The sequence below is a fragment of the Alosa pseudoharengus genome, unplaced genomic scaffold (assembly GCF_046254945.1).
Source record: "Alosa pseudoharengus isolate Yale_2024_CS ecotype anadromous, Long Island Sound unplaced genomic scaffold, YU_APseudo_1.1 YU_APseudo_1.1_scf_1, whole genome shotgun sequence".
Classification (NCBI taxonomy): domain Eukaryota; kingdom Metazoa; phylum Chordata; class Actinopteri; order Clupeiformes; family Clupeidae; genus Alosa; species Alosa pseudoharengus.
In genome coordinates, this window is record NW_027468564.1 from 22,250,286 (window position 1) to 22,275,096 (window position 24,811).

The window sequence follows — 24,811 nt, forward strand, 5'->3', positions numbered from 1 at the left end:
GTGTGGTGACATCTGTCTGTCTGTCTGTGTGGTGACATCTGTCTGTCTGTCTGTGTGGTGACATTTGTCTGTCTGTGTGGTGACATCTGTCTGTCTGTGTGGTGACATCTGTCTGTCTGTCTGTGTGGTGACATCTGCCTGTCTGTGTGGTGACATCTGTCTGTCTGTGTTGTGACATCTGTCTGTCTGTCTGTGTGGTGACATCTGCCTGTCTGTGTGGTGACATCTGTCTGTCTGTGTTGTGACATCTGTCTGTCTGTCTGTGTGGTGACATCTGTCAGTCTGTCTGTCTGTGTGGTGACATTTGTCTGTCTGTGGTGACATCTGTCTGTCTGTGTGGTGACATCTGTCTGTCTGTCTGTGTGGTGACATCTGTCTGTATGTGTGGTGACATCTGTCTGTCTGTCTGTGTGGTGACATCTGTCTGTCTGTCTGTCTGTGTGGTGACATCTGTCTGTGTGGTGACATATGTCTGTCTGTGTGGTGACATCTGTCTGTCTGTGTGGTGACATCTGTCAGTCTGTCTGTCTGCGTGGTGACATCTGTCTGTCTGTGTGGTGACATCTGTCTGTCTGTCTGTCTGTGTGGTGACATCTGTCTGTCTGTCTGTGTGGTGATATCTGTCTGTATGTGTGGTGACATCTGTCTGTCTGTCTGTGTGGTGACTTCTGTCTGTCTGTGTGGTGACATCTGTATGTCTGTCTGTGTGGTGACATCTGTCTGTCTGTGTGGTGACATTTGTCTGTCTGTGTGGTGACATCTGTATGTCTGTGTGGTGACATCTGTCTGTATGTGTGGTGACATCTGTCTGTCTGTCTGTGTGGTGACATCTGTCTGTGTGGTGACATCTGTCTGTCTGTGTGGTGACATCTGTCTGTCTGTCTGTGTGGTGACATCTGTCTGTTTGTGTGGTGACATCTGTCTGTCTGTCTGTGTGGTGACATCTGTCTGTCTGTCTGTGTGGTGACATCTGTCTGTCTGTGTGGTGACATCTGTCTGTCTGTCTGTGTGGTGACATCTGTCTGTATGTGTGGTGACATCTGTCTGTCTGTGTGGTGTCATCTGTCTGTCTGTCTGTGTGGTGACATCTGTCTGTCTGTGTGGTGACATCTGTATGTCTGTCTGTGTGGTGACATCTGTCTGTCTGTGTTATAGCCATTTTCTTGGTTAAAGTCTTGAATGTTATTATTTATATGTATTGGGACATTTGTTTTGATTAGTTACGAATGCTTGCAATAACTTAGTTTGAATTATAATTTATCTGTCTGTGTCTGTCTGGTGACATCTGTCTGTCTGTGTGGTGACATCTGTATGTCTGTCTGTGTGGTGACATCTGTCTGTCTGTCTGTGTGGTGACATCTGTAAGTCTGTGTGGTGACATCTGTCTGTCTGTGTGTGGTGACATCTGTCTGTCTGTGTGTGTGGTGACATCTGTCTGTCTGTGTGGTGACATCTGTCTGTCTGTGTGGTGACATCTCTCTGTCTGTGTGTGTGGTGACATCTGTCTGTCTGTCTGTGTTGTGACATCTGTATGTCTGTGTGGTGACATCTGTCTGTCTGTGTGTGGTGACATCTGTCTGTGTGGTGACATATGTCTGTCTGTGTGGTGACGTCTGTGTGGTGACATCTGTCTGTCTGTGTGGTGACATCTGTCTGTCTGTCTGTGTGGTGACATCTGTCTGTCTGTGTGGTGACATCTGTCTGTCTGTCTGTCTGCGTGGTGACATCTGTCTGTCTGTCTGTCTGTGTGGTGACATCTGTCTGTCTGTGTGGTGACATCTGTCTGTATGTGTGGTGACATCTGTCTGTCTGTCTGTGTGGTGACATCTGTCTGTCTGTGTGGTGACATCTGTCTGTCTGTGTGGTGACATCTGTCTGTCTGTCTGTGTGGTGACATCTGTCTGTCTGTCTGTCTGTGTGGTGACATCTGTCTGTCTGTGTGGTGACATCTGTATGTCTGTGTGGTGACATCTGTCTGTCTGTCTGAGGTGACGTAGTGGGCATGACTGCATATGGGGCTGGGGCACCTGAGGTGACGTAGTGGGCATGACTGCATATGGGGCTGGTGCACCTGAGGTGATGTAGTTGGCATGACCGCATATGGGGCTGGGGCACCTGAGGTCAGCGGGCATTGAATGCGATAGCTTGGTTGCAAAAAAATTTTCAACCACGCTTTTCCTTTACAAACCACTTTGAACAGTTATTTCGTTAGGACCTTGATGTGGACTAATTTACAACAAGTTTTCATTCACCTTTCATTGCTGTATGGACCAATAAACATTATTTTTTGCCACGTAAAGAAGAAGGTGCGTTAATCCTGCCAGGCCTATCGTTTCACTGCCACAAAGAACTTTGGATAAAAATGGACTATACAAAGTCGAAAAAATATAAGGATTAAACGGATTTCGTTACATAGATTATGGACAAGGAGCAACCTTAAAGTTTTTGATAGTGGATTCATGGAAGGCCGTGAGTAAGACAAAGTTTACACAACGTCGGGCCGCCGCGCTCAAAGTTTTTGACCTGTTTTGCCGTGCGGAAACAAAGAAAACATTTGAATGTTTTGGATAGGGCTGTAACGATACACCAACCTTACGATTCGGTTTGTATCACGATTTTTGACCCACGGTTCGATACGAATCTCGATTTGTTTTTTTTTTCTTTTTTGTTTTTTTTTTTGGGGGGGGGGCTAGACATTTTATTAAATAACATTTTAATAGCCTCCTTTAGATTACAACACCAGAGGATTACAATGTAATATATCTATTATTTTATATCCTGATATAAAAAATATTTTTCTGAATGACTGATAATTATGACAGCACACTTTATGCAGATTAGCCTAAAGCCTAGGCCTACTATTTTTTATTACAACTCTACCTCTTTAATTCAGCTGTCTGGTTGAAGCCTGGAAATATTGTAAACAAAGTAGCATAGTTGGCTAGCTTAGCCTATCATAGTCTACAGATTGGACTGTTCAGTTTCCCCATGTGTGTTTAAGTTTCAAGGTAATACTTGTTCTCCTTGGGACAGGCCCTTTTGGGAAACGTTGGTATTGAGATGATCAGTCAACTTCAATGCAAGAGTTTTAAACAAATATGTGCAGCATGCTAATGATGCTAAGCGGATTTAATAGTAATTTAGCTAGTCGTCTATGCGTCCTTGCTTTCACGATTGTGAATGTTTTATTTAAGTCGCTCGTGTTCATTGAGCAGGAGAGGGAGGGAGGGAGAGTGAGAGGGAGGGAGCGCGAGAGAGAGTGGGGCAAGGAGAGGGGGTTTACTTCTATACTGTTTGGTAAAGTTGCACACATAGTCTACAATGAAAGCAAGGAGAGGTATTGAATTATTATTTATTTATTTATTTGTTTTTGGACAACGTAGGCTACCGATAAGTAAAGCGGGAGTTGTGGGTTGCTTTTGCGGCTGCCTATCTGCAAAGCACTGCGTGAAACACTAGAAAGGGTGTGTCACGATTCTGCCTTTTCACACCGCGACACAGTATCGTGGATATGAATGTCGCGATTTCGGTTTCGAATCGTATATCGTTACAGCCCTAGTTTTGGACATTGAATGCTCTGTAAACTAAAACGATAGAGTGTGAAAATGGAAAAAGAAAACGCAGACGAAGTAGACGAGGAGGAAACCTTGATTGAGAAAGAAAAGAAATTGTTCAAACTAATCGGAACGCGTAGAGGAAAGTTAGTTCTCACAAGGAAGCGCAACGAGATAAACGCTCTGATCGAGGCAGGGGATACTAAAGAAGAGGTGAAGCAACCAATTTTATATTTTATTGAATATTTAGAAGAGTTCGAGGATTTGCAAAATAACGTGCAAACATTGTTATCTGATGAAGAAAAGGAACCGGACAGAATAGACTGGTACGAACCCAAGATGGCCAGCTTCAGACAATTCCTTGATGGCGTAGAATTTTGGCTGAAAGCAGATGAGGTAGACGGCGATCCTCATGAGCCAGCTGATGAGTCCGTGTCGCCGCACGATAGTATTTCACAGGCCGCAACAAAGCCTCCCAGCGCAGCCTCTAGTCGGGCCAGCAAGGCCTCAGAGGCTCTGTCTGAAGCAAGAATACAACGTGCTGTGCTCACTGTGCAATCATGGTCTCAGGAGGAGCAACTTGAAGTAGACATGGAGGCATTGCGACTAAAATCAAAAAGGGAAAAACTTAAACTGCAAACAAAAATAGCTGAGGCAGAAGCTAGAATAAATATTCTTTCGGAAAGGGAATTTTTGCCTGTTGATTTAAGTCACCTTGCACAATCTAGAGCATCAACAGAATGCATTCTTCCAACTACAGCAAAAAAGACACAAACAAAGCAAAGAATATATCCTGAACACTTTAGACCTACCTCAACAGAGGTTAAATCGGAATTACCAGGTTCTTTCTCCATCCCAACCAAAATGCCTACTCGAGGGGCATTAAAGCAATCCTCAGAATATACTCCAGATTCAAACAATGATTCTCTCATCAAAGTGATGAAAAGGCAGAATGAAATTACTTCACTACTTGTGAAGCAACATGGATCTTCTCAGCCTCCACCAAGAGCAGTTTCTTTCTTTCATGGAGACCCACTTCAGTTCAGGTCATTTGAACAAACAATCGAATCAAAAACAGACAATGATAAACAAAGACTGTACTATCTGCAGCAATATACATCCGGAGAAGCCAAGAATCTTGTGCACAGCTGCTTTCACCTGCCACCAGACAAAGGCTATAGGGAAGCCAAGAAACAATTGGAGTGGCACTTTGGAAATAAAATAAGGATCTCTTCTGCATTCTTGGACAAAGCGCTGAAATGGCCTGCTCTTAGGGCAGAGGATGCGTCTGGTCTACGGTCATATGCAATATTCCTCAAAACCTGCCACAACACCATGCAGGAAGTTGATTACATCACAGACCTCGAAACACCATCAAATTTGAAGGTCATCGCTTCCAAGCTGCCGTTCAAGCTTCGTGAGAAGTGGAGAGGAGTTGTCAGTAACATATATGACAAGCACAAACAAAGAGCCTCCTTTAGAGATCTACTTGCGTTTATTGATAAACAGGCACGCATAATGCTAGATCCAATTTTTGGGAAATCCAGAGCCCACCAAATAAAACTGCAGAGCCAAGGCAAAGCAGAGTCATCTCAAAGTCCAGTAGGGGGAGCAGTTTTGCAACAGCTGTTTTACCAGCGTCAAGTGCTATCACCACAAGCGCATTCACAAATCCCTGTATGTTCTGCAATAAAAATCACCCAATGGAAAAATGTCAAACATTTCAAATCAAACCCAGCAAAGAAAAGGTGGAGTACCTGAAGGCAAAAGGAATGTGCTTTGCATGCTTACAAAAGGGACACATGAGCAAAAACTGTCTGAATCGAATGTCTTGCAATGTGTGTAAGCAAAAACATCCTACAGTTCTCCACATACCAACCAAAGGAAATCAAACAAATAGCAGAGGTTCTGATACAGTGGTCTCGCTGGCCACTGGTAGTGATACTGGGGCCGGAAATAAGGAATGTGCTATTGCAATTGTGCCTGTTAAAGTTAAACTAGAAAAGGGAACAAAATTCGTTGAAACATATGCCTTCCTAGATCCGGGGAGCTCGGCAACCTTTTGCACTGAAGAATTGTCCAGACAGCTTCAGGCCCCTGGAAAGAAAGTAGAAATTATTTTCAAGACAATGGGTCAAGAAAGCCCAGTAACAAGCTACAAAGTGTCTGGCTTTGAAGTAGCTGCTCTTGACAGTGACATCTTCCTCAAGCTTCCTGATGTTTTTACAGAAAAATCAATCCCTGTGACACATGACAATATGCCGACAGCAAAAGATTTAAGAAAATGGTCTTACCTCGAGGAAGTTGACTTTACTCCTATCAATGCAGGCATCGGGCTGCTAACAGGAGTCAATGCTCCAAGAGCCTTAGAACCTTAGAACCTTATTAACTAAAAATAACTAAAAATGATTAACAGCGTGGACGGAGGACCATATGAGGTGAAAACCCTGCTTGGCTGGGGAGGACCATATGCTGTGAAAACCCTGCTCGGCTGGGTTATTAATGGTCCACTCGGCTGTGGGAATATGAATAATGCTAATGTTCTTGTCAACAGAGTATCCAGCCAAAACTTAGAGAATTTGTTGATAAAACAATACAACCAAGATTTCATGGAGCAGCATTATGGAGAAAAGACTGAATGGTCTCAGGAAGATGAGCAGTTCATGAATATTGTGTCTAGTTCAGCCGAACTGAAAGATGGTCACTACCATTTGAAACTTCCATTCTGCAATGCCAATGTTAACATGCCTAACAATAGGCAAATAGCCTATCAAAGAGCTCAATATTTGTTGAGAAGATTTGAAAAGGATCAAGTGTTCTTCAGTGAATACAAAGCCTTTATGAATGAGGTCATGGCAAAGGGGTATGCTGAGGTCGTACCTCAGTGTGAACTGCAGCATCAGACTGGCAAGCTGTGGTATTTGCCACATCATGGTGTCTACCACCCACGCAAAAAGAAACTGCGTGTGGTTTTCGATTGTGCTGCAGCATTCGGTGGAACCTCTTTAAATAAGGAACTTCTCCAAGGTCCCGACCTGACGAATACGCTCCTTGGCGTGTTATTCCGCTTTCGTCAGGGTCCTGTCGCATTCATCACTGATGTAGAAGGGATGTTTCACCAAGATCAAGTAGCAAAGGAAGATATTAACTTCTTGCGCTTTCTTTGGTGGCCCAATGGGGACATCTCTAAAGAACTAGTCGAGCACAGAATGATTGTGCATATTTTTGGTGCAGTATCATCGCCTAGCTATGCCACATTTGCCTTGCGGAAAACAGCAGATGACAATCAGGACAAGTATCCAGAAGAAGTCACAAACACCGAGTTGTGATGGACCTCCCTCCATTTACCCTGGTCGGAATGGATTATTTCGGGCCTATTGAGGTTAAAAGGGGAAGGAATGCTGTCAAAAGGTATGGCGTCATATTCACTTGTTTAACATGCCGTGCTCTTGAAGTGGCCCATACACTTGATACAGATTCCTGCATCAATGCCATGAGAAGGTTCTTCTGTCGGAGAGGACCGGTCAAAGAGATAAGATCAGATAATGGAACAAATTTCGTAAGTGCCAATTGTGAATTGAAACAAGAGCTACGAACTATGAATCAAAACAAAATACAAAGCACACTCAGACAGGACAGGATCAAATGGACTTTTAACCCACCTTATGGAGCTCATCATAGTGGCGTTTGGGAACGTCTGGTTCAACAAACCAAAAGAATTCTCTGCTCTGTCACCCAACAACAAATAGTCGACGATGAGGCTCTCAGTACCATATTCTGCGAGGCTGAAGCTATTCTGAATGACAGACTAATAACACCATCTAGTGATGACCCAAATGACCTTGAGGCTTTAACACCAAATCACCTTCTGTTGTTAAAAGGGAAGCCCACTCTACCACCTGGTCTGTTTGACAAACATGAAACATATGGAAAAAGGCGCTGGAAACAAGTCCAGTACCTCAGTGATTTATTCTGGAAAAGATGGGCAAAAGAATATCTCCCCATAATGCAACAGCGCCAAAAGTGGAGCAGTTCACAGCGAAACTTCTCAGTAGGAGATCTGGTCCTTTTAGCTGATGAGTGTGCCCCCCGAAATTCATGGCCTTTAGGGCGCATTACAGAGACAATAAAAGATTCTAGAGGGTTTGTGAGAAAAGTATGTGTTAAAACACAAACCAATGAATTGGAAAGGCCTATCACTAAGCTATGCCTTTTGCTTGAGGCCAAATAAGTTTGAAGATCTTAATTTATTGAATTGAATAACTTTCAGTTATGTTTTTCGAATGCTTGTTGAAATGAAATTTGATGTTTTCAATGAAAATAATGAAGTATAATGCACAGTAAATGCAAATGTAAAGAATACAATGGACATTAACATATTTGCTGATGCTGGTGCTTATGTCTTTGTTAATGACTGATAATGGCTTGCTTTTGCTCAATGGACATTTTTGTCTGAAGACTTTTTTGAGTTTTTTCAACGGTTTTTCCTTGATGGATTATATTTTTTCGTGAACACATTCGCTCGTACATATACATTCAGACCCACACACATTCGGATGGACTGTTGCATACACTTCAATGAACTTTCTTTGATATACATAACAATGTGGACTCATTCTGGACATTCATTCTGAATATGAAATGCAATGACAACTGTGTACAATGTTTGGATGGTTTATGCATATTTTTGGTCTATGATATATGAATGTTGTTCAATATGAAGTGGCTATTCATGTCTTTAGTCATTTTTGTTGCACAAGAAATTAGGGGCCGGAATGTTATAGCCATTTTCTTGGTTAAAGGAAATTTGTTTGGATTAGTTACGAATGCTTGCAATAACTTAGTTTGAATTATAATTTATTTTTATGTATTTATTTATTTTTGTGCTTAGCACTTTAAGGTCAGGCAAGCGAGGGGTGACGTAGTTGGCATGACCGCATATGGGGCTGGTGCACCTGAGGTGACGTAGTTGGCATGACCGCATATGGGGCTGGTGCACCTGAGGTGACGTGGTTGGCATGACGGCATATGGGGCTGGTACACCTGAGGTGACGTAGTTGGCATGACCGCATATGGGGCTGGTACACCTGAGGTGACGTAGTTGGCATGACCGCATATGGGGCTGGTGCACCTGAGGTGACGTAGTTGGCATGACCGCATATGGGGCTGGTGCACCTGAGGTGACGTAGTTGGCATGACCGCATATGGGGCTGGTGCACCTGAGGTGACGTGGTTGGCATGACCACATATGGGGCTGGTACACCTGAGGTCAGGGGGCATTGAATACGATAGCTTGGTTACAAACATTTTTTCGACCACGCTTTTCCTTTACAAACCACTTTGAACAGTTATTTCGTTCGGACCTTGATGTGGACTAATTTACAACAAGTTTTCATTCACCTTTCATTGCTGTATGGACCAATAAACATAATTTTTTGCCACGTAAAGGAGAAGGTGCGTTAATCCTGCCAGGCCTATCGTTTCACTGCCACAAAGAACTTTGGATACAAACGGACTAGACAGCCTGCCTCTGTCTCTCTGTCTGTCTGACACGCTGTCTGTCACACTGTCTGTCTGACACTCTGTCTGTCACACTGTCTGTCTGACACGCTGTCTGTCTCTCTGACTGCCTCTGTCTCTCTGTCTGTCTGACACTCTGTCTGTCACACTGTCTGTCTGACACGCTGTCTGTCTCTCTGTCTGTCTGACACTCTGTCTGTCACACTGTCTGTCTGACACTCTGTCTGTCACACTGTCTGTCTGACACGCTGTCTGTCTCTCTGACTGCCTCTGTCTCTCTGTCTGTCTGACACTCTGTCTGTCACACTGTCTGTCTGACACGCTGTCTGTCTCTCTGTCTGTCTGACACTCTGTCTGTCACACTGTCTGTCTGACACTCTGTCTGTCACACTGTCTGTCTGACACGCTGTCTGTCTGACACTCTGTCTGTCACACTGTCTGTCTGTCACTCCAGGACACCAGAAGAAAATAATGCTGGCTGTAAGGCGATTGGTCGAACCAAATAAGGAGGTGGATCCCAGGTCAGAACCGAGCCAATCAGATGCAAGTCCTGAACAGCCAATCAAATCCTCGCCGCCTGTAGAAGATGAGGTCAGCACTTCACCATCTCCAAGGTTACGGAGGGCAAATGCCCCTCCCCCTCTCACAAAGCCTCTGTCTTCTGATGGAAGCCCTGCACACACACCTACACACACACCTCCATACACCCCACCCAAAGCCAAACCAGACTCCCCCTCCCACACACACACGCACACACACACACGTCCTCCTGCATACACACCTTCATCTCCCTCAAGCCCCGCACACACACATACTCAAGCACAGAGGCACACACACACTCCAGCTGAGTCACACACACGCACACACACTCCTGCCGAGTCACACACACGCACACACACTCCTGCCGAGTCACACACACACACACACACTCCTGCCGAGTCACACACACGCACACACACTCCTGCCGAGTCACACACACACACACACACTCCTGCCGAGTCACACACACGCACACACACTCCTGCCGAGTCACACACACACACACACACTCCTGCGGTGCCCCAGCTGTGTCTGCCGGAGGGCGAGGACTCCGCGACTCCCCCTGCTGGCCTGAGAGTGAAGCGCAGCAGCAGCAGCCAATCACAGGGCTCTCTCGACCAGGCCGGTGTCAACCGCAGCCAATCACAGGGCTTTGCCACCACCACGCGCCCGCGCAGGAAGTCCCGCCCCCCGACCCCTCCCAAGCGCTCCTGCTCCTCCGTCTCCCATAGCAACCTAGCGGAGGGGACCTCGGCATCCAATCAGACAGAGACGGAGGCGGGGCTTCTCAGCGTGAGCTACAGAGAGCGCCGCCGTAGCGACTGTGGTGTGGTTGCTATGGAAACGAGCCTGTCCTCATCAGCAGGAGGGGGGAGTGTCCGAGACATCGCTGCTATGCTGGAAATGACATCACCATTGGGGGGAGGAGTCACTGGAGGAGGCTGCAGCTATCTGCAGGTACACATAAACACATTCACACACACAGGTACACACACACACACACACACACACACACACACTCACAGGTATATAATCACACACACACACACACTCACACAGGTATATAATCACACACACACTCACACAGGTATATATAAACATACACAGACTCACACAGGTATATATAAACACACACACACTCACACAGGTATATATAAACACAGACTCACACAGGTATATATAAACACACACATTGGGCAGCCGTGGCCTACTGGTTAGCACATCGGACTTGTAACCGGAGGGTGCACTTGAGCAAGGCACCTAACCCCTCACTGCTCCCCGAGCGCCGCTGTTGATGCAGGCAGCTCACTGCGCAGGGATTAGTGTGTGCTTCACCTCACTGTGTGTTCACTGTGTGCTGAGTGTGTTTCACTAATTCACAGATTGGGATAAATGCAGAGACCAAATTTCCCTCACGGGATCAAAGAGTATATATACTTATACTTACTTACATTCAGGCACACACATACTCTCTCACAAACACACACACACACTCTCTCTCTCACACACACACACGCATACACACAGACTACATGTGTTTGTGTGTGTGATGGCAGGGCAACCTACAGACATACACATACACACTTTCACACACGTGGATGTACATGGTCACACACTGCATGTGTTTGTGTGTGTGTGATGGCAGGCCTGCTCTGATACACACTATCACACACGTACACACTATCACACACATACACACATGCACTTGTTCACACACAGAGACTGCATGTGTGTGTGTGTGTGTGTGTGTGTGATGGCAGGCCAGCCCAGAGTTCCTGAGACGGCAGCGAGAGGCGGTGACCTTGGACGACCTTCAGGAGCGCAGACGCACCATCTGCGGGCCACCTACGGACCTGGTCACCGCGGCAACCGGACAGCACCCACCCACCATCCGAGAGGTCCCAGAGCCACGCCCCCGCTCTGTGATTGGTCACCTGGAAGGAGGAGGCGTGTCACAGGAAGAGTGGTCACGTGTGGACGCCACGGCAACCCTGCGGAAGCCCCGCCCACTGCAACAGCTAAACGAATCAGACACAAGCACAGTCCGCCGACGCCCCAAACCCCGCAGCACTGCCGAGCAACAGCCAATCACAGATGAGTATCAGAGGCGCCCCGTGTCAGACACTGGCACAGGGTCAGAGGTCATGTCTCGGCCCCAACCCCCAAAACCCCCCGTCTCCCCAAAACCCCCCACACCGGTCAGGAGGGTACTGCTCACACCCACCAGCCCAGGTAAGAGACACACACACACACACACACACACACACACACACACACACACACACACACACACACCAGCCCAGGTAACACACACACACACACACACACACACACACACCAGCCCAGGTAACACACACACACACACACACACACACACACACCAGCCCAGGTAACACACACACACACACACACACACCAGCCCAGGTAACACACACACACACACACACACACACACACACACACACACACACCAGCCCAGGTAACACACACACACACACACACACACACACCAGCCCAGGTAACACACACACACACACACACACACACACACCAGCCCAGGTAACACACACACACACACACACACACACACACACACACACACACACACACACACCAGCCCAGGTAACACACACACACACACCAGCCCAGGTAACACACACACACACACACACACACACACCAGCCCAGGTAACACACACACACACACACACACACACACACACCAGCCCAGGTAACACACACACACACACACACACACACACACACCAGCCCAGGTAACACACACACACACACACACACACACACACACACACACACACCCACCAGCCCAGGTAACACACACACACACACACACACACACACACACACACACCCACCAGCCCAGGTAAGAGACACACACACACACACACACACACACACACACACACACACACACACACCAGCCCAGGTAAGAGACACACACACACACACACATACACACACACACACACACACACACACCAGCCCAGGTAAGAGACACACACACACACACACACCAGTCAGGAGGGTACTGCTCACCGTACCTGACACACCCACCAGCCCAGGTAACACACCTGTGTTGTGTTAATCACAGGTGAAGAGCTTCCACACACACGCACGTGTGTGTGTGTGTTAGTGTTAATTTCGTCAGAGGAAATATGTTCGTCAACGACCTTTTTTTTCATGACTAAGACGAGACGACGACGAGACGGCACTAATGTCCTGAAACACTGACTAAGACTATCTTAAAGCCCCCCTGTGTAACGTTTTCAGTTGTTTGTTAACAAAATGAACATTTCCCATTTATAAATGTGGCCTCATTCTGTTTAATTACCACCACCACCAATTCGAAGCATACCTTTGAAATCCTCATTTAAATCTACATAGCACAGGGGCGACTAGTCGTGTACGTGCGCCATGTTAAAATACCGGTGGCCAGCAAGGGACATAATATGCGAATACAGCTCAGTCTTTGGCGTCTGGATGCATAGAAAAACATTAGCTTGGATTCATCTGCAGAATTTCCCTACATTCAGCAATGTCAGTTACGAGCCCATTTTCTACAAGTTATATCTTCCTAACAGTCCGACATTGACATTGTATTTTCCAACGAAATAAATAGAGAGAAATAACTTTGTTTTTGATCTGTCACCAGCTCACTTGATCTCTAGTTTCTAGACCCAGAGACAGTTGACAACCTAACCTAACATAGTTATGCTAGGACCAATAGACCACAAAGTTGCTGAACGTGTTATTTCAGTTTAGTTTGCAACAATATAGTTTAACCAAAGTCCTTAGCTGCAGTAGCCTACTACCTAGCCGTCCCATTTACTTTCCGTTTACTGTGCTAACGATAGCTAGCTAGCTCGGTCCGAAAGAGTTGCATTGGCATCGGACACAAGCAATGGCAATAACAAATGTTATGAATATGTTATTGCTTATTCAAGCGTAACTCTCGCCAAAATGCATCCTATGTGTTTTTGTGAATGTACCCGAGTCAAACTTTCGTGAATGGGAGTCGTAGGGGCATTAGCCTACTATTTTGATGTGTCAAAATCGCTATTTTAAAACACTAAGAAGGCTCGACACAACGTGAAACTTTGATCGAAGTATCATCAGTGTCATTACACATGAACTTGAGCATTGAGAACATTGTTAGTGTACCCTACACATAGTTTACTAAAAAGAATGGTTTTGGACAACTCACTGACTGGCATGATGGCAGCGAGCAGAAAACCCAAGTGAGTTGTTCAAAACCTTTCTTTTAGTGAACTCTGTGTACACGAACAATGTTCTCAATGCTCGAGTTCATGTGTAGACACACTGATGATACTTCGATGGAAGTTTCGTGTTGTGTCGAGCCTTCTTAGTGTTTTAAAAATAGCGATTTTGACGCGATCATGTATCAAAAAATAGTTCCCATTCAAAATTCCATTTGACCCAAAAACGACAACACGGACAAGTTTGAAAGTGGCGCTTCAGACATAAGTTTGACTCGTGTACATTCACAAAACACCCTAGGGTGCATTTTGTCAAGAGTTACGCTTTCAGAGAGAAGTTTATGCTTCGACGTGCTAGGAGTCCAGAACTAGTGTCACTTTTGATGTGTGACGGCTCCCGTAGTTCTAAACGAGGCAGCACTTGAGAGGTTGGATGCTATATAACTCCTTACCACTAGATGGGAGAATTTCTTACACAGGGGGGCTTTATGATGCATTATTGTTGACGAGACTAAAATGTTTTGCATGAAATAAAAACTAAGATAAAATCTCTCTTCATTTTCGTCTACAAAATGAGAAGACAGAATATCTAGCTGTTACGTTTTCAAAATATTCCGAATGAGTTCATGCTCCTGTAGGCTAGTCTACGTGCTGTTGCTACAACCCTGTGGCTGCAACACGATACTACATGGAACAAGAACACCGGAGATTTCTGCCAGAGTTAAAGGAATTATCTGGAGTAAAATGCACTTTAGATCAATTTACGGATGATTGGGGGTACATACTGTAACGTTCCCAGTTACTCGGACAGGAAACCACTTTCATAAACCAGCATTTATTAGGTACAGCACTTTGTCGCCATTACGGGCTGCGACTTGCCAATATCAGTCCTTGTCTTTTTCCTAGAACTCCCGCGAACTCCACACAACAGATAAAACAACACTGTAACTTTTCTGCTGCTCAGGCGTGCCCGCCCCTCTACAGGCAGTTAACATAAAACACAGCAAGGCACAGAGACAACACAATGCACACAAAACATTAACATAGACCCCAACTGCACATCAAAACATTAACATAGACCCCAACTGCACATCAAAACATTAACATAGACCCCAACTGCACATCAAAACATTAACATAGACCCCAACTGCACATCAAAACACACCCAGGACGTTACATTACCCCCCCACCACAAAGTTCCTCGTCCTCGAAGGAACAAACAAAGTCCGCAAGACGCTGGGGTGGCCTCCTTCTCCTTTGTGGGCGTTACACAGGGGACAATGTGCTTAAATCAGGGGCTGGGGAAGTGGGTGGAGACCCGGGGGTCAAGGGGACAGGGTTGCCCCCACCTTGCACCTGCTGCGGTGGCTGACAGGGTTGTGGGGCCGGTAAAGGTGCATGGGGTGGAGAACGTGGTGTTCCGGGGACTTGGGGTGAAGCACTGCCCTGATAGGGTGCCAGTCTGTCTCTATGCAGCGCTACCTTCCTTCCTCTTGGCGGCAGCTGCACCCGATACACCACTTCCCCCATCCGCTCCAAAGGCCCCATCCACTGGCTGTCAAGCTTCGGACAACGGCCCTTCTTTCTTTGTGGGTTGTGCACCCACACCAGCTCTCCAGCTTGGAAATGCCTCCCTCGGGCCCTCATATCATAATTACGTTTTTGCCGCGCATTATCGCTTTCCTGTTGCGCTTGGGCAAATTCATGAGCAGACTCAAGCCGATCCTGGAGCCTTCTTGCATACTCAGGGCCTGGGGAAACAGCAGGGGAGTCAGGGGGCCGCCCGAAAGCCAGGTCTGCCGGCGTGCGGAGTTCTCTCCCCAGCATAAGGAGAGCCGGGGTGCACGCAGTTGACTCCTGGACCGCTGACTGGCACGCCATGAGCACCAGCGGAAGATGCTCATCCCAGTCTCGCTGATGCTTCGAAGTCAATATAGCCAGCTGCTGACCCAGTGTGCGGTGGAGTCTCTCTACCAAACCATCACTTTGAGGCCGTAATGGAGTGGTGCGCGTCTTTTTTATGCCCAGACGAGTGCACATGGCGGCAAACACAGCGGACTCAAAATTTCCCCCCTGGTCACTGTGCAGCATGTCAGACAGCCCAAACCTGCTGAATATGCCTCCCAGCAGGGCACCAGCAACTGTCTCTGCCTCCTGGTCTGGGAGGGTGTAGGCCTCAGGCCACTTCGTGCACAGGTCACACCGCCGGCAAAAGTCTTCCACGTCCCTCCGAAGACGTCCCCAATAGCAGCTCTGGCGGAGCCGGCGGAGCGTCTTGGTCACACCGAAGTGGCCTGACCCCGGAGCTCCATGCACAGCCTGCAGCACAGCTGTCCTCAAGCCCCTGGGGACCACCAGCTGCCAACGCTCCTCCCCTGTAGCCGGCTCTTTCCACGCCCTCTGCAGCACGCCATCACTCAGGCGCAGCGCGTCGAACTTGGACCACAGCCCCTTAGTGGCCTGTGAGAGTCTTGCCACCTCTTCCCACGAAGGTCTCTGCTGTGACTCCACCCACTGATGCACCGGCTGTAAGTCGGGGTCGACCTCTTGCTGCTGCCTCCATTCCCGGCACTCACCGTCTGCAGCTCCCGACAGACAAACACCTCAGCCTGCCGTACCACCTGCTGCTGCTGCTGCTCTTCACACAGTTCATGCTCACGACTGTCCCTTCGTTCGCAATAGCGGCAGCTGTCCGCTGCACACGGGCGACGGGAGAGTGAGTCTGCATTGCTGTGTTGTGCTCCTGCCCTGTGCACCACTGTGAAATCATAGGCCTGGAGCTCCTCCAACCACCTGGCGACCTGTCCCTCCGGCTCCCTGAATGACATCAGCCACTGGAGAGCTGAGTGGTCGGTTCTCACAGTGAAAGGCAGCCCACAAAGGTAGTATTTGAAGTGGCGCACAGAAAGTACTACTGCCAGGAGCTCGCAACGGGTTACGCAGTATCGCCTTTCAGCCTTGTTGAACACCCGGCTAAAATAGGCCACTACCTTCTCTCCGTCAGCACCCACCTGCGACAGCACTCCTCCGACGCCCACCCCACTGGCATCAGTGTCCAACATAAACGGGAGGGAAGGGTCAGCTGGGGCTAGCACAGGGGCATTGCTGAGGGCCTGGCGCAGCTGGACGAATGCCTCCTGGCATGCTTCTGTCCAGACAAACTCTCTGTCTTTCAGCAACAGCTGGAACAGAGGAGCAGCTATGCATGAGAAACCCCGTACAAATCTTCTATAGTATGAGGCAAGGCCCAAAAAACTTCCTCCTTTTGAGTGGACGGGACAGGCCATTCAACCACTGCCTGCACTTTGTCCTGCACAGTGCTAATTCCCTCCTGCCCCACCCTGTGTCCCAGAAAAGTCACCTGGCGCTGCATAAAATGACACTTATCTGGGTGGAGCTTCAGCCCGGCATCCCTGATTCTTCCCAGCACGCGGCGTAACGACATCAGGGCGGCGTCAAACGATGGTCCATGTGCCAGGATGTCGTCCAAATAGAGCAGGCACGTGGTATGCCAGTCAGCACCCGGTCCATTAGTCTGGCGAATGTTGCTGGCGCATTGCACAAGCCGAAACTGAGGACCTTAAATTGCCAAAGCCCACGCCCAGTGCAAAAAGCAGTCTTTGGTCTGGAGGACGAGGAGATGGGAACCTGGTAATAGCCGGATCGGAGGTCCAGTGAGGAAAACCAGGCCGAGCCTGAGACTAGGTCCAGTGACTCGTCCACACGGGGCAGAGGATACGAGTCTTTCTTTGTTACCCCGTTCAGTGGTCTGTAGTCAGAGCAGAGGCGCCACTCACCGTTGTTTTTGGGCACCATGACCACCGCCGCCGCCCAGGGGCTGTCTGATGGTTCGATGATGCCGGCCTGAAGCATGTTCCAGACAGCTTTGTCACATGCCTCTTGACGCGCCAGTGGAAGCCTGCGAGGCCGACACTTTATGGGGTAGGCGTCGCCAGTGTCAATCTCATGCTCCACCAGCTGTGTTCGGCCGACCTCATCCTCATTCAGTGCAAAGCTGCCCCTAAATTCAAATAAAAGCATCCATAACAGCTCCTGCTGATGTGAGTCCAGGCCATCACGGTTCTCTATCCAGATTTTCCGTATGGCAGACTGCGCCGCCCCCTCCTCTGGCTGGGGCAGCAGGGCCGTGGGGTGGCCCATGCTGATGGAGGCTGGCGCTGCCGGCAGGGGTGCCATGGTGTTGGGGTCTGTCTCCTCTGTTCCCACCTGAGATGGAGGAGGTTGCCAAGCCATGCCATGGTGGGGAAGTGGCGGGTTGAAGTGGAACTGTGGAGTTTTGGGGGACGTGAGTGTGACCTGGGGCTCTGCCGTAACAACTTCTCGTGCTGGCACAGTGGTGGGGGCAGCAGACAACGGCGTTGTGGTCGCCAACATGATGGCAGGCCCATCCTGGAATCTCAGCGTGCCTCCTCCTAGGTCCAGCTGGCAGCCTGTAGCCTTAAGAAAATCCAGTCCCAGTATGCACGTGTCTTGCACACCTGCCACCCACACTGGATGACGGACAGCCCTGCCCCCCACAGTCACAGTTATCATGCCTTTGCCTTGCATCGGTGCCAGGCCGCCCGTGACTGTGCGCAGCTGCACAGTGGTGGGCTCTGAGTCCAGCCTGGCACCACATCAGGTCTTATGAGTGTTACTGTGGATCCCGTATCCACGAGGGCAGAGCAGGGGACCCCCTCTACAGTCACTGGGACGTGGCAAAAGTCCCCAACACATGTCCGTCCCACCACTACCACTGACCCCGGGGAAATGTTGTCGTCTGCTTCTGGGGAAAGTAGGGCCTGACTTCCCCGGCTGTGCTGTTGGGCCCCTCCTGTAGACGACGAAGAGGAGGAGGATGAGGTTGGGGTCCGCACAGCCTCCCCTATGCGGACCCCGCACCGTTTCCCGGGCCCGTGGAAGCTTTTGGGCACTGCCTGAGGAGGTGTCCTGGTTGTCCACACCCCCAACACAGCCTGGGTGATGTGCGCGGGGCACGGGTTGTTTGGAGAGACATAGCCCGTATCAGTTCAGTTATCTCAGTTGCCCACGCTGGCTTCTCCCGGCCTGGGCTGGTGCCCATCGCCACTCTAGTTGTAGGCATGCCCTCACTGCGGCTACTTCCAGCTGACACGCCCCACACAATCTCTCTCTCCACCGCCAACTCCAAAGCAGTCTACAACGATCATGGATGCTCCAGCTGCACATGCATACGCAGCTCAGTGGGTGACAGAGCTCTGATGAACTGGTCTCTTGCCAACTCACTTTGCACATCAGGTGGCATGTGTGCATATGCTCGCCTAGTAAGGCTCTCTATATCATTGGCCAAGACCCGCAGGTGCTCCCCTGGGAGCCTACATCGACTGCTGAGTTCATTTTTCAGTAGGTCAGGCTGTACACACTGTCCAAAGCGCCTCTTCAGTGCCCCAACTAAAGCCGCATAATCATGCCTGTCTTCGGGGCTAAGCAGCAAAAGGGTTATTTAATGCATCGTCTGTGAGGCACATAGCAAGCTGTAGTGCTTTCTCTTCCTCTGTCCATTCACCCGCGTGAGCGAGCAACTCAAACTGTGCATGGAATGCCTCCCAATCCGACTTACCCCCGTACTTGGGTGTTTTCAATGGGGATGCGGTGTTATGGGCGCCGCCATGCCTGTTGTTATAGTCCCGAGGCTTCGCACGGGCACCTGCAGCCATGCCAGCATCAGCAGCCATCCTCGCAGCCGAATCCCTAATGCGAGCTCTTGCCTGCTCCATCCTCTCTGACCATTCGCCACTTGCTCCCTCCTCCTTCACATTCGCGTTCGAAAAATACTTCTCCATGCCGCTACTTTACGTCTCACACAGTAGCGCGACTGGTCTGCCACTTAGCTAAACTGATAGGTAACTACTAGCATATAAATCAGTCCATGAACACTTGCCTTCCGAGCGTAATTGCTTAACTTCTGACACCAGTTGTAACGTTCTCAGTTACTCGGACAGGAAACCACTTTCATAAACCAGCATTTATTAGGTACAGCACTTGGGATCTAAAATTGATCTAAAGGGTTAAAAAGGTCTAAACTACACACTCTAACACACCTTATATGTGATTTTGGGAACTCTGTGATGAATGGAAATGAAATATATGACGATCGAAAACTCATGAAAACGGACATTTTATCTGGACATTTTATCAAAACTCGGTTGCCGCTTTGGGTCGAATCAGTGACTCATGCACGTCAGCTCAAAACCAGGCCATTTTCGTGGGTCTATCACTAGGTGGCAGTCTCGCCAGGTCTCGCTGATCACGTCCTTTACTGTCTATGATCACTTCCCGGAAAGTTTACAGGCAACACTTCATATTTCATGAAAGACGTTATATCTCCATTTCTAGAAAAAAACAGCGATTTTGATGAAAACTAGCCACTGTTTAGCTTGGGATTTCTTAGGAACAGAGGCGTGTAGAAATACACGGTTTGCACCTACTGAGAGCTTAAAGTGTCACCTTTTAAACAAGCCATTGTATGTGTTCATAGCTATAACACAGAATATGCTGTGGCTGTACAAAAATCATCAACAATGGTCTAGATTGCTGGCACTCTAGGACAAAGCTTCTGAAAACAGCTTTGCATTCAATGAGTTAACTAACCCTAGCTAAAAAAAAAAAAAAAGATTAGACCTACTTCAACAGTATATTAGTCTACACAATAGGCCTACTCACTGAACCACCTTAGTTATTGTCTTTGCACTTTGCTTATTGTGTCAGAGGATTCATATGATTTAAACTGGCATATCTTACATAGAGTGTTGCATAACTGTTTGGATTTACATACAAGTTGGTTCAATATTGCAAACAACTCATCTATATTATATTTTACCACGTCTGCTCGCAGACCACTTGGGATAGCTTGCGGACCACTAGTAGTCCCCGGACCACACTTTGAGAAACACTGGTCTACAAATATCATGATAGTGGTCCAGTCAAATCTTTTACTGTCTATAGTCAAATCCCAGGGCTAGTGTTAATTTTGTCACCTATTTTTAATTTAGTCTTAGTCTTGTGACGAAATGTCCTTTTTAGTCTTTGTCATATTTAGTCATTCAAATATAATTTTTGTTAGTCAAGTTTTAGTCGACTAAAAGTCATGCTAACTGACAAAAAATCAGTAATTATAACAGACGAGTAGCTCTGTGGACACACAATATTGTTGGAACATTGAGATGTGTGAAACACTATTTGACTCATGGTTTTCAGAAATAATTTGTTATAAAAAAAAAGACTAAAATGTTTTGACTAAAACTGACTAAGACTAAGATACCTTTAGCTTTCTTTTGACTAAAACTAGACATGCACAGCTAAGTCAAGCTACAATTATAGCTCGGCTGGTGTGTGAGTAATTCCTGTCTTGTGTTTCTCTCTCAGATGTGAAGAGAGTGCCTCCACCTGTGGCTCCGAAACCCTCCAAAGCCAAGATCCCTGCTCCTGCACCTGTTACTGCTAGCGACGGTAGTATCCATGGAGATGCCAATCTCGCCTCACCTGTCTTGCAGAGAGATGCAAGCCCTGCCCCTCCAACTATGACCCCTCCCCCAGCTGCCATAAACAACTCCAGCAACCCCAATCCTAGTCTTAATCCTAGTCTCAATCCTAGTTTTAATCCTAGTCTTAATCCTAATCCCCTGCACAGGGAGCCCAGCCCCACTCCTCCATCCCCTGCCCAGACCCCAAGCCCCCAGACACCGCACCCTGTGAAGCCCCCCAGAGCCTCCATCGCTGGCCTGTCGGTGGACCTGCCCCAGCAGATGGAGCTGGAACTGGGGGGGGTGGAGGCGGTGCAGCAGAGACTACGGGAGGTGGAGAAGCAGAGGGAGGAGGAGGAGAGGAAGTTGAGGGAGATGGAGAGACACAGGAAGGAGGAGGAGAAGAAACTGAGGGAGCTGGAGAGACAGAGAGCAGAGGAGGAGGAGAGGAGGAGGAGCGAGCAGGAGCACATGGAGGGGGGAGAGGGAGGGGTCCGGAGGAGGAGACTGGGCGTAGCCAGGCAGGAACAAGTTCAAGGAGAGTTGGAGGAGGCGGAGCCTGTTTCCATGGAGAACAGTGTGAGGCCAGGGCCTGTCCCTACCCAACGGAGGCTCAGTGGCGTAAACCAGCCAGCGGCACCCACCCCACCTCCTTCTGGGCCTGCACGGATGCAGGGAGCTGGGCCACCTCCCTCTGGGCCTGCACGGATGCAGGGAGCTGGGCCACCTCCTTCTGGGCCTGCACGGATGCAGGGAGCTGGGCCACCTCCCTCTGCGCCGCATGGAGCTCAATCTCCCCCTGCAGACGTCCACAGACTGGAGGAGACCAGCACCAACCTAGCCGCTGCACTGCAGGTGGTGGAGGAGAAGATCAAGCATGACAACAAGTGAGTCACACAGTCAATTAACCAATCACTTGGCACATATCTCAAACAATTAACCAATCACTCAACTATCTCAAACAATTAACCAACACATATCTCAAACAATTAACCAATCACTTGGCACATCTCAAAAAATTAACCAATCACTCGGGACATATCCAGTCACTGAAACAATAAACCATTAACCACTTAACTCATTAATCAATCACCATGTAATAGCAAATTCACTTATTAACCCATCAGAAGTTAGTAGCAAGTCAACTCATCAACCAATCACCAGGTCCTCTCTCCTCTTTCTTCTGTGGAGGAGACCTTGGTCAGCATTCTGGATGACATTGAGCCTAACTCATCGCTCTCTCTCTCTCAGTCTCTCTCTCAACATTCTGGATGAAATTGAGCCTAACTGATCTCTCTCTCTCTCTCTCTGTAGTTCTGCAGAAGAGAAGACCTCGGTCAGCATTCTGGATGACATCGGCAGCATGTTTGATGACCTTGCTGACCAGCTGGATGCCATGTTGGACTAAATCCTACCCAGAATCCTCAGTCTGAACTCTGATCTTCTGAACCCGGGATATGGAGAGGTCTGACCTCATGACTTCATTAACAGATGGCTTCTACCTTCATGAGACCCTACTCTGACCCTGAGGGACTGGACTTCCTGTCACCAGGCAGGACTTCCTGTCACCAGGCAGGAGTTCCAGTAACGTGATTGGAGTTTCTGGAGTTCTTGTAACTTGAACAAGCTTCCAAGTGTTCTATAAGAATGGATTAATTACCTAACCTTTGACATTTCTCTGGACTGCCACAGTTCTATACCATTTGGTTCCGCCCTATCCTGTGGACTGCTACGGTTCTATCCCATTTGGTTCTGCCCCGTCCTGTGGACTGCTATGGTTCTATCCCATTTGGTTCTGGTTCCGCCCTATTCTGTGGACTGCCACAGTTCTATCCCAATTGGTTCTGCCCCGTCCTGTGGACTGCTATGGTTCTATCCCATTTGGTTCCGCCCTATCCTGTGGACTGCTATGGTTCTATCCCATTTGGTTCTGCCCCGTCCTGTGGACTGCTATGGTTCTATCCCATTTGGTTCTGGTTCCGCCCTATCCTGTGGTTCCGCCCTATCCTGTGGATCCTACGGTTCTATACCATGCATTCCATCCAAACAAACATGAAGTCTGTATCAGATGTAAATCTGCATACAAAACCTTCCAACATAACCCAAACATACTGTACATCTACACCCACCTCTGAACCCGCTACAGAGACCACATCACCAGACAGACAGACATGGAACCAACTTCTGGTTTCTTGAACTCAGTCAACCCTTACCTTAGCCCATGGTGAAGACCCTACACATTCCATTGAGTAGCCAAACAAGGCCATGTCATATCAAGCTGTGCTGTTCTTAATGTTAATGTGTGAAATATTCCTCTGTTCCACATGCTGTGTCTGTGTTGCTGTGACGTTCCCCTCCTGGTTGTGCAAAGGTCTATATTTGCTGTGGAATCCCCCCATGTAGGTAGATTCAATGTTTTCTTTGTAACTGTCTAGACCTCAGATGTCAAGCTTTGAGGCAAACCAAGTTTGAGTGCCCACCCGTTCTCCTGAATCACTCAGCCTGAGGTCCCGTTATCTAGGATGTCATTGGTCCATTCAAGCGTCACTCAGCCCAACATCCTGTTCTCTGGCATGTCATTGGACCATTCAAGCATCACTCAGCTTGAGTTCCTGTTCTCTGGCATGTCATTGGTACATTCAAGTATCACTCATCCTGAGTTCCTGTTCTCTGGCATGTAATTGGTCCATTGAAGTGTCATTTGAGGTCGAAAATAGATCGAATTACATCTCAATCTCAAATTTGAACTAGATTAGAATTGACATTGTAGCCACACCTCCAATGTCACATCCAGCATGCATGTTTTCCTTTGAGTGACATTAAGATATCAACTCACTTGTCTCCCGATGCTTAGTAGCTGAAATTCTGTTGCACGTGGGCTGTCTCCCAGAGGGAAAACTTTGGAGGACTCATTATTGTCGTTATTTGTCATTCAACGATATACGTTATTCCTATTGGTATCAACTCAGTAACTCATCGTTATACATCATTCCTATTGGTAATCAACTCAGTAACTCATCGTTATACATCATTCCTATTGGTAATCAACTCAGTAACTCATCGTTATACATCATTCCTATTGGTAATCAACTCAGTAACTCATCGTTATACATCATTCCTATTGGTAATCGCATCAGTTACGTCGCTCCAAGTACAAAATATTTTAACTCAGTACTTGCCCACTTCTCATCTCTCCATATCGCCCAAACGCAATCTCATCATTTGGTGTGATATCCCCTATAGTCGTAATCTCAATATCGCCCAAATACAATCTCATCATTTGGTGTGATATCCCCTATAGTCGTAATCTCAATATCGCCCAAATACAATCTCATTGCATGGTCGCTCATCATTTACTGTACTTGCTGTATAGAGAATCTGGATGGGCCTTTAGTCTAAGCATTCCTCCTCCCAAGTACCAGCAAGTGTGATCTTCACCTTTAGCGTTAGCATCATG

At 47.9% G+C, this 24,811-nt stretch overlaps 1 protein-coding gene across 1 annotated transcript in view; it reads left to right on the plus strand.

Annotated features, from left to right (window-relative positions):
* LOC143117400 (uncharacterized) overlaps positions 1-22,762 on the plus strand; it is a 96,242-nt gene extending 73,480 nt beyond the window's left edge. Inside the window, exons 19-29 of the mRNA XM_076279105.1 lie at positions 9,529-9,791; positions 10,140-10,571; positions 11,375-11,821; positions 15,127-15,306; positions 15,941-16,141; positions 16,345-16,568; positions 17,924-18,042; positions 18,208-18,330; positions 18,693-18,755; positions 21,257-22,241; positions 22,669-22,762. Of these exons, the coding sequence (XP_076135220.1) occupies positions 9,529-9,791; positions 10,140-10,571; positions 11,375-11,821; positions 15,127-15,306; positions 15,941-16,141; positions 16,345-16,568; positions 17,924-18,042; positions 18,208-18,330; positions 18,693-18,755; positions 21,257-22,241; positions 22,669-22,762 (3,131 nt within the window). The remainder of the gene's footprint in view (positions 1-9,528; positions 9,792-10,139; positions 10,572-11,374; positions 11,822-15,126; positions 15,307-15,940; positions 16,142-16,344; positions 16,569-17,923; positions 18,043-18,207; positions 18,331-18,692; positions 18,756-21,256; positions 22,242-22,668) is intronic.
* Positions 22,763-24,811: the final 2,049 nt, after the last annotated feature.